Here is an 11,141-nt window from a genome sequence, read left to right as displayed (position 1 = left end):
AAATAGCTCTTTCAGAATCTAACATGCTATGCTGAGGTAAACAAGATAGCATTGCAAAGGGACAACACATACTTGAAGGAAGATTCACCATACAAGACAACATCATCTCCGAAAGATTGCACATACATCATCGCTACAGTCTGAAAGAGTGGCTATATTGTAATGAAGTTCGCATGACCACATGATTCATATCTTTATGACAGGAAAGTACATTTCCATGCTGCATGTAGTATTATCTAAGCCCAAAACATAAGTTTACTTATTTGACCAATGGAAAAAACAGATAAGGTCCATGGCAGCTGTAGTTTATACGACTTTATCTGCCATAACATAACTTTAATGGTAGGGCAATAGTAGATTATAGAAAACCTTGCTTCATCAGAATGCTCCTGTACAGACTATACCTATATAGTAGAAAACAAGAAACCTAGACGAAATAAGGCAATAGCGATTTTTGAGACTAACCAAGGGAGCTCGCCTCATGCAGACAACACCAAGGTATCTTATAATCAGGCAGTAACTTACCAATCCAAAGGTACAGCAAAATCTATGCACGGTCCAGGATCTGAAATCAGTGGTCCAGTTTGTCCCTCGAAGAATGTAGTCAGTCCTGTTCCTATGGTGTAAGCATATTTGTTTCATATACATGATTTCTCAGCAGCAACTTATACATAAGCTAACTACAAAGAGATGACTGATCAAGCTAATCACAAAGCTATTTAGGGAGAAAAGAGGTAGCAGTAGAAGAGGCAAAGATGCAGATCTTGACACCTCACATTTTAACCATCTTGCCAGAATATCTGAAGTACAAATTTGCGAAAATGTTCTACCATACTCTGTATGTGTCCCAGATTTGTATTTCATGCTTGTTGCCTAACAGCTATAAATGTAATGATTTAGAAGAAATAATCGGACTACAGCACTGTTGCTAATTTCAAGCTAAAATCTGATGAAGACTTCCGAGTGCAATGGCTGGGCCTGAGAACTATCAGGCCCACTGAAAACTATCTGGGTGCCTGCTGAAGCTCTTTCAAGAATTTCTGCCTTTCGAGAAAGGGGCAGCACATCTGACTGAATCTTTCGTAGCCCTTGTGGGTGATCCTCTTTAGGAGCAACCAGGAACAATTTCTTAAGGCAACTAGCCTTTGTCAGCAGAAAGTCCAGCAGACGCATCTCATTGTGATGCCCCTTGAAGTTTGTCATCTTGGCCAAGCGAAGGTTTTCTAATCCATCTTCAGGCTGTTCTTCCTCTGCCACGTCCAAGTAATTCCTCGTGAAGGAATCATGGGTGTTTGTTGGTAGCTGTCACATCAAGTGCCATATATTGAGAATCAAAACATCCAGACATCATGCATAGTAGTACATATAATGAATGGACTATGACCAAATACATTGCGTATGAAGATAACAACCTGCACGAAGAGCCTCTCCAACTGAGGACAGGAACAGGTCTTGAGGAAGCTAAAAATGTCTGCGAGGTTGGAGTTGGCCATCCCGAACATGAGCAATTGAAGCTCCTTCAATCTCCGGAGGTTGGTCTCCTTGACGATGGTGGCTAGTGACGCAGACACGTACTAGAGGTAGAGGTAGAACAAGTATAAGCGTATAGGCAACGGAAAGTGCTTCACAAGGAAATGGAATAGATGCCGAGACGAACCTGGAGGGCAATGCTGCATATGGTGAGGGTGGTGATGTTGGCAAGGTGAGGAACCGCCGAGGGCAAATTGGTGGGCGGCAAGCCGGCCTCTGGCCCGCCCGAGCAGAGGTAGAGATCCTGGAAAGAGTCTCCGACGCCAGAGAAAAGGTTGCTGCAGAGGAAGGGTCCGCTGAACCGGAAGGAACGGAGGCGGGGCGCCGCCGGGACCCGCAGCTCGGTGGTGCGGGAGCAGTCGACGACGGTGAGGCTCCTGAGGTTGGCGGCCCCGACGGTGGTGAAGTCGATGCGGCGGAGGTGGCGGCAGTAGCGGAGCTCGAGGTCGCGGAGGCAGGGGCAGGCGGCAACGACCCGGCGCAGCGCGGCGTCGGTGATGGAGACGGAGTGGAGGTGGATGACCTCGAGCGTGGCGACCATGGCGTTGGCGGAGGCCGTGAGGTGGAGCCCGCGCACCGAGAGGCGCGCGAGGAGCGGGCTCCCGACGGGGAAGTGCACGGCGAGCGCGCCGGCGCGGCGCTGGCCCCCGCGCGCGCCGCGGGCGCCGCCGCCGTCGAGGCGGAGCTGCAGGTCCTCGACGCCGCAGGCCGCGGCGTAGTCGACGCAGCGCTTGAGGTCGGCCTGCGACAGCTGGCCCGCGTGGAAGGTGAGGGAGAAGACGTCGACCCGGCGCCGCCCGCGCCGGTCCACGGCCGCGAGCTGGGCCTGGGCCCCCGAGGGGCCCGGCGGGACGCGGAGGCGCAGCGAGGAGGGCACCGGCCAGCGCTGCTCCCAGAGGTCCCGCCACCGCGAGGAGAGCGCGCCGGTGCGGATGGCGCACTTGAGCGGCAGCAGGCTGAGAATCTGCAGCCGCAGCGCGTCCGGGAGCTCCGAGATGCGGTCCTCCCACCCCGCCGCGCGCCGCCGCTCCCGCTCCATCCTCCTCGGCCTCCTCCTCCTCCTCCTCTTCCCTACCCCGTCCGCATCGACCGGGATTCGCTCGCAGGGAGGTGGTGATGGGCCGGCCGCGTGCGCGTGCGTGCCGCTGGGGTCACTGGACTAGGACGGCGAGGGCGAAGGGGGAGGGAGAGACGTGTGGAGGCGTCTCGCCGGGCCGGTGCGGTGCGGTGCGCGTTGCGTCTCCCCTTCCAATCCCTCTCCTCCTCTCCCCTCCTGGCCCGTCCCTCCTCTACCACTCTTCTACCTTTGTTTGGTGCGCCGGTCAGCAGTCCGTCCCTCCCTCCCTCCCTCCCTCCCCGGCCCGCGTCGCGTCCGCACCGTTGCGTCGCGTTGCCGTTGCGTTCGCATCGATCGCATCGATCGCGTCGCGTCGCGTCGGGCCCTTTTGGTTCTGGCCTCGTGCCCGGTCGCCGGCCGCGCGGGATCGCCCCGTTTCACACGGCGCGTTCGCCCTGCCGGTTTTTTTTCCTCCTTCTCTCGCGCTCGCCAGCTAGCTGCTTTCCGCGGCCTCGTTGCTTCTTTTCCGAAAGGAAATTTGGGAGGAGTAGTAAATCATTTCTCTCCGCCTCCGCCGTTTGGTTCTCTGCGCTCGTTTCACACCCTTTCGGAGGCCACCTCCATTTCTATGTTTTTCTTGCCCTTTCTGAAAGGGGGAGATCCTTTCGTGCTCGCGTGACCCGTTGTTTAGTCAGTGCTAATTGAGTTTAGTCACGGCTAATGGAGCTGACCCACCTAGTGACCCCAAGTATCTTTTTTCTAATGAAGTTGTGACCCCAAGTATCTTGGGGATGTGACGAAACCACGACGAAGACATGTCGTGACAGTCAAGAGGCGTTATTTGATTGGGTTGTGGTAATACATCATTTGTTTTTAACAATCATCGGGTCGTGGGACATCTCGAAATAGGTTTTCGCCCGACTTTATAGATAAAGTATACGTCCATATAACCAAGTCTCAATCATAGTCATAAAAGAAAATTGCTGGGGCCTCAGCACAAACACGCCCAAATGAAAGAAGAAGAAACATAAAAAGGCTGCCAGGGCAAGCTACGAAGCAGACGAACGGTCGGAGAGCCGACGCGCGAAAGACAACAGAGCGTCCAGATAGAGCTGAAGCCGGTCACGATCTCTCGGCCTAGCTGAAGCCGGTCGCAATCGCTCGGCCTAGATGAAGCCAATACTGCAAGAAGGCAAGAATTTTGAAGAACGAGTCAGAAGTACGCCGCGGGAACACCCGCTCAATCATCATCTTATTGCGAGTAGTCCAAAGAGTCCACATCATAGCCGCGAAGATAAGCTAGAACAGTCGGCGCTTACAGCCAACCTGAGTGGCCCTTACCTGCAGAAACTCTACAAGGTCATGGGCCTCCCACTCCGGACCCAGAGCCTCACGAACAAAGCACCAAAGTGTCTGTGCTGCTACACACGACAATAAAATGTGCGTTCCCGTTTCCGGGACGAGGCAGAGGGGGCAAAGGCCATTGCCCGGACCATGGCGTTTCAGCACCTCGGTCCCCGAAGGTAAATGATCTCTGAGAAGCTGCCACACGAAAATCTTGATCTTCAAGGGCATCAGAGCCTTCCACAATGAAGATAACCACTGGAGAACGGCAGCCGGCATAGCGCCTGATAAGCGGAACTTACGGAGAATTCTCCTGAAGGAGAAAGACTCCAAGAAACAGTGTCAGGATCCTGGGACAGAGGAAGAGGGGCTACTTCCCTCAAGTCTGCCCATTCCTGCACCCCAGCTGATCCAAATGAGCGGTGGAATGCAATGTGTCATCCCTCATCCAAAGCAGCCGCAGAAACAAGAACAGTCAGGCCGTCACAAATCGCAAAGAGCCTCGGAAACCGCATGAGGAGAGGCTCCCATCAACCCAGGGGTCCAACCAAAACTGGGTCCCAGACCCATTACCAACCGAGAACCGCAAACCCAGTCTAATCTCATCCTTGATGGCTCGGACAGATTTCCAGAACTGGGACCCAGCCGAGTGCGAGCAAGCCAAGAAGTGGGACATCATGAGACGGGCATATCAAATGCCAAACTAATGATGGTCGCCTACTTCTTATCGTGTGGAGAGAAGGTAGAAAACATGAGCATTACCTGTCGTGCTCATCAGCTACGTGATGTACTCACTCTATTTCTTTTTTACTATGCATACTCAAAACTAGTGTACTGTTAGTAGCTAGTGGGTCTTGCACTCAAGATCTCTTGAACCCCTCAAAATAAAATAACTTAGACATTCTGACTTAGAGCCATGTAAAGTTGTACAATTGTAGTAGAAGAGTGGGATGGATCGCCTCGTCGAGTAACGAGGTACCATGTACTCCCTCCATTTCCTTTTTACTTCGCATATAAGATTCGTTTGAAGTCAAGCATAATAAAATTTGACCATGTTTATGTGAAGAATATCAACATTCACAATACCAAATCAGTATCATTAGATGCATTATGAAATTAATATTAGTGTTGTATAACTTTGGTATTGTAATTGTTAATGGTTTTAAATATAAATTTGGTCAAACTTTATGAAGTTTAACTTTATTCTTCTACTTATGCTTTTACTCTTATGTTTAAAATCAAAGAAACAAAATAAAATATGTTACTATAATATAGAATAGAACTTACCACATGACAAGTGTGTTCATCAATCATCTTTCCAATATAGAATAAAAATAGCTTTAAAATTCACAGGTCAAGTAGGAGTAATAAAAATAGAGGAATTATTAAAGAATGCTATCCTTATCAATATAGCCAAGATTTATCTTTGAAAATCTTCCATTGATCTATTCTATATGTGCATTTGTGCAAATCACAAAATGCTCTTTCTAGGCACATATATTATGCGTAAATATGAACCATAATTCTTTTTTTCTTTTAACGTTATTAACACGAGTCTGTGGGCATCACCGTCACGATGGGTGTATGCCTTCTGAAGGAAATATGCCCTAGAGGCAATAATAAAGTTATTATTTATTTCCTTATATCATGATAAATGTTTATTATTCATGCTAGAATTGTATTAACCGGAAACATAATACATGTGTGAATACATAGACAAACAGAGTGTCACTAGTATGCCTCTACTTGACTAGCTCGTTGATCAAAGATGGTTATGTTTCCTAACCATAGACATGAGTTGTCATTTGATTAACGGGATCACATCATTAGGAGAATGATATGATTGACTTGACCCATTCTGTTAGCATAGCACTTGATCGTTTAGTTTGTTGCTATTGCTTTCTTCTTGACTTATACATGTTCCTATGACCATGAGATTATGCAACTCCCGTTTACCGGAGGAACACTTTGTGTGCTACCAAACGTCACAACGTAACTGGTGATTATAAAGGTGCTCTACAGGTGTCTCCGAAGGTACTTGTTGGGTTGGCGTATTTCGAGATTAGGATTTGTCACTCCGATTGTCGGAGAGGTATCTCTGGGCCCACTCGGCAATGCACATCACTATAAGCCTTGCAAGCATTGCAACTAATGAGTTAGTTGCGAGATGATGTGTTACGGAACGAGTAAAGAGACTTGCCGGTAACGAGATTGAACTAGGTATTGAGATACCGACGATCGAATCTCGGGCAAGTAACATACCGATGACAAAGGGAACACCGTATGTTGTTATGCGGTCTGACCGATAAAGATCTTCGTAGAATATGTAGGAGCCAATATGAGCATCCAGGTTCTGCTATTGGTTATTGACTGGAGACGTGTCTCGGTCATGTATACATAGTTCTCGAACCCGTAGGGTCCGCACGCTTAAAGTTCGGTGACGATCGTAATTAGGGTTTTTGTGTTTTGATGTACCAAAGGTTGTTCGGAGTCCCGGATGTGATCACGGACATGACGAGGACTCTCAAAATGGTCGACACATAAAGATTGATATATTGGAAGCCTATATTTGGATATCGAAAACATTCTGGGTGAAATCGGGATTTTACCGGAGTACCGGGGGGTTACCGGAACCCCCCAGGGGTTATTGGGCCTACATGGGCCATAAGGGAGAAGAGGAGAGCCGACCAGGGCAGGCCGCGTGCCCCCTCCCCCCTAGTCCGAATAGGACAAGGAAGGGGGGGGCGCCCCCCTTTCCTCTTTCTCCCTTCCTCCTTCCTTTTCCAACAAGGCAAGAGGGGGAGTCCTACTCCCGGTTGGAGTAGGACTCCTCCAGGCGCACCCATAGGGCCGGCCGCACCTCCCCCTCTCCCTCCTTTATATACTGAGGCAAGGGGGCACCCCATGACACACAAGTTGATCCTCGTGATCGTTCCTTAGCCGTGTGCGGTGCCCCCTTCCACCATATTCCACCTCGGTCATATCGTAGCGGTGCTTAGGCGAAGCCCTGCATCGGTAGAACATCATCACCGTCATCACGCCGTCGTGCTGACGAAACTCTCCCTCAACACTTTGCTGGATCGGAGCTCGAGGGACGTCACCGAGTTGAACGTGTGCAGAACTCGGAGGTGCCGTACGTTCGGTACTTGGATCGGTCTGATCGGGAAGATGTACGACTACTTCCTCTATGTTGTGTCAACACTCCCGTTGCCGGTCTACAAGGGTACGTAGACAACACTCTCCCCTCTCGTTGCTATGCATCACCATGATCTCGCGTGTGCGTAGGAAAATTTTGAAATTACTACGTTCCCCAACAGTGGCATCCGAGCCTAGGTTTTATGCGTTGATGTTGTGCACGAGTAGAACACAAGTGAGTTGTGGGCGATATAAGTCATACTGCTTACCAGCATGTCATACTTTGGTTCGGCGGTATTGTTGGATGAAGCGGCCCGGACCGACATTTCGCGTACGCTTATGCGAGACTGGTTCTACCGACGTGCTTTGCACACAGGTGGCTGGCGGGTGTCAGTTTCTCCAACTTTAGTTGAACCAAGTGTGGCTACGCCCGGTCCTTGCGAAGGTTAAAACAACACCAACTTGACAAACTATCGTTGTGGTTTTGATGCGTAGGTAAGAACGGTTCTTGCTAAGCCCGTAGTAGCCACGTAAAACTTGCAACAACAAAGTAGAGGATGTCTAACTTGTTTTTGCAGGGCATATTGTGATGTGATATGGTCAAGACATGATGCTAAATTTTATTGTATGAGATGATCATGTTTTGTAACCGAGTTATCGGCAACTGGCAGGAGCCATATGGTTGTCGCTTTATTGTATGCAATGCAATTGCGCTGTAATGCTTTACTTTATCACTAAGTGGTAGCGATAGTCGTGGAAGCATAAGATTGGCGAGACGACAATGATGCTACGATGGTGATCAAGGTGTCGCGCCGGTGACGATGGTGATCATGAAGGTGCTTCGGAGATGGAGATCACAAGCACAAGATGATGATGGCCATATCATATCACTTATATGGATTGCATGTGATGTTTATCTTTTATGCATCTTATCTTGCTTTGATTGACGGTAGCATTATAAGATGATCCCCCATTAAATTATCAAAGTATAAGTGTTCTCCCTGAGTATGCACCGTTGCAAAAGTTCTTCGTACTGAGACACCACGTGATGATCGGGTGTGATAGGCTCTACGTTCAAATACAACGGGTGCAAAACAGTTGCACACGCGGAATACTCAGGTTTAACTTGACGAGCCTAGCATATAACAGATATGGCCTCGGAACACGGAGACCGAAAGGTCGAGCGTGAATCATATAGTAGATATGATCAACATATTGATGTTCACCATTGATACTACTCCATCTCACGTGATGATCGGACATGGTTTAGTTGATTTGGATCACGTGATCACTTAGAGGATTAGAGGGATATCTTTCTAAGTGGGAGTTCTTAAGTAATATGATTAATTGAACTTAAATTTATCATGAACTTAGTCCTGGTAGTATTAGCATATCTATGTTGTAGATCAATAGCTCACGTTTAGCTCCCCTGTTTTATTTTTGATATGTTCCTAGAGAAAACTAAGTTGAAAGATGTTAGTAGCAATGATGCGGATTAGATCCGTGATCTGAGGTTTATCCTCATTGCTGCACAGAAGAATTATGTCCTTGATGCGCCACTAGGTGACAAACCTATTGCAGGAGCAGATGCATATATTATGAACGTTTGGCTAGCTCAATATGATGACTACTTGATAGTTTAGTGCACCATGCTTAACGGCTTAGAATCAGGACTTCAAAGACGTTTTGAACGTCATGGAACATATGAGATGTTCCAGGAGTTGAAGTTAATATTTCAAGCAAATACCCGAGTTGAGAGATATGAAGTTTCCAACAAGTTCTATAGCTAAAAGATGGAGGAGAATAGCTCAAGGAGTGAGCATGTGCTCAGATTGTCTAGGTACTACAATCGCTTGAATCAAGTGGGAGTTAATCTTCCAGATAAAATAGTGATTGACAGAATTCTCTAGTCACCATCACCAAGTTAGTAGAACTTCGTGATGAACTATAATATGCAAGGAATAACGGAAACGATTCCCAAGCTCTTCGTGATGCTGAAATCGACGAAGGTAGAAATCAAGAAAAGCATCAAGTGTTGATGGTAAACAAAACCACTAGTTTCAAGTAAAGGGACAAAGGGAAGAAAGGGGAACTTCAAGAAGAACGGCAAGCAAGTTGCTGCTCAAGTGAAAAACCCAAGTTTGGATCTAAGCCTGAAACTGAGTGCTTCTACTGCAAAGGGACTGGTCACTGGAAGCAGAACTACCCCAAGTATTTGGCGGATAAGAAGGATGGCAAAGTGAACAAAGGTATATTTGATATACATGTTATTGATGTGTACTTTACTAGTGTTCATAGCAACCCCTCGGTATTTGATACTGGTTCAGTTGCTAAGATAGTAACTCGAAACGGGAGTTGCAGAATGAACAGAGACTAGTTAAGGGTGAAGTGACGATGTGTGTTGGAAGTAGTTCCAAGATTGATATGATCATCATCGCACACTCCCTATACTTTCAGGATTAGTGTTGAACCTAAATAAGTGTTATTTGGTGTTTGCGTTGAGCATGAATATGATTTGATCATGTTTATTGCAATACAATTATTCATTTAAGTAAGAGAATAAATTGTTGTTCTGTTTACATGAATAAAACCTTATATGGTCACACCCAATGAAAATGGTTCTTGGATCTCGATCGTAGTGATACACATATTCATAATATTGAAACCAAAAGATGCAAAGTTAATAATGATAGTGCAACTTACTTGTGGCACTGCCGTTTAGGTCATATTGGTGTAAAGCGCATGAAGAAACTCCATGCTGATGGGCTTTTGGAATCACTTGATTATGAATCAGTTGATGCTTGCGAACCATGCCTCATGGGCAAGATGACTAAGACTCCGTTCTCCGGAACAATGGAGCGAGCAACAGATTTGTTGGAAATCATACATACTGATGTATGTGGTCCGATGAATATTGAGGCTCGTGGCAGGTATCATTATTTTCTGATCTTCACAGATGATTTGAGCAGATATGAGTATATCTACTTGATGAAACACAAGTCTGAAACATTTGAAAAGTTCAAAGAATTTCAGAGTGAAGTGGAGAATCATCGTAACAAAAATAAAAGTTTCTACGATATGATCGCAGAAGTAAAATATTTGAGTTACGAGTTTGGCCTTCAGTTAAAACAATGTGAAATAGTTTCACTACTCACGCCACCTGGAACACCACAGTGTAATGGTGTGTCCGAACGGTAACCGTACTTTATTAGATATGGTGCGATCTATGATGTCTCTTACCGATCTACCACTATCGTTTTGGGGTTATGCATTAGAGACAACTACATTCACGTTAAATAGGGCACCATCTAAATCCGTGGAGATGACACCGTATGAACTGTGGTTTGGCAGAGAAACCTAAGCTGTCGTTTCTTAAAGTTTGGGACTGCGATGCTTATGTGAAAAGTTTCAACATGATAAGCTCGAACCCAAATCGGAGAAGTAAATCTTCATAGGATACCCAAAAGAAAATGTTGGGTACACCTTCTATCACAGATCCGAAGGCAAGATATTCGTTGCTGAGAATGGATCCTTTCTAGAGAAGGAGTTTCTCTCGAAAGAAGTGAGTGGGAGGAAAGTAGAACTTGATGAGGTAACTGTACCTGCTCCCTTATTGGAAAGTAGTTCATCACAGAAATCTGTTTCTGTGACTACTACACCAATTAGTGAGGAAGCTAATGATGATGATCATGTAACTTTCAGATCAAGTTACCAACCTGTTGGAAATATGCCCTAGAGGCAATAATAAATTAGTTATTATTATATTTCCTTGTTCATGATAATCGTTTATTATCCATGCTAGAATTGTATTGATAGGAAACTCAGATACATGTGTGGATACATAGACAACACCATGTCCCTAGTAAGCCTCTAGTTGACTAGCTCGTTGATCAATAGATGGTTACGTTTCCTGACCATGGACATTGGATGTCGTTGATAACGGGATCACATCATTAGGAGAATGATGTGATGGACAAGACCCAATCCTAAGCCTAGCACAAGATCGTGTAGTTCGCATGCTAAAGCTTTTCTAATGTCAAGTATCATTTCCTTAGACCATGAGATGTGTGCAACT

At 46.5% G+C, this 11,141-nt stretch overlaps 1 protein-coding gene across 1 annotated transcript; it reads right to left on the bottom strand.

Moving 5' to 3' along the window:
• Nucleotides 1-756: 756 nt before the first annotated feature.
• Nucleotides 757-2,858, bottom strand: LOC125515934 (FBD-associated F-box protein At5g18780-like). Its single transcript, XM_048681417.1, has 3 exons — nucleotides 1,658-2,858; nucleotides 1,413-1,574; nucleotides 757-1,302 (listed from the first exon to the last, which is right to left on the bottom strand). Exons 1-3 carry the CDS (start codon nucleotides 2,567-2,569, stop codon nucleotides 940-942), a joined length of 1,437 nt encoding a protein of 478 aa, XP_048537374.1. The 5' UTR covers nucleotides 2,570-2,858; the 3' UTR covers nucleotides 757-939.
• Between the last annotated feature and the right edge of the window lie 8,283 nt (nucleotides 2,859-11,141).

Source organism: Triticum urartu, chromosome 6 (assembly GCF_003073215.2).
Source record: "Triticum urartu cultivar G1812 chromosome 6, Tu2.1, whole genome shotgun sequence".
NCBI lineage: Eukaryota > Viridiplantae > Streptophyta > Magnoliopsida > Poales > Poaceae > Triticum > Triticum urartu.
This window is presented reverse-complemented; position numbering and strand designations above follow the sequence as displayed.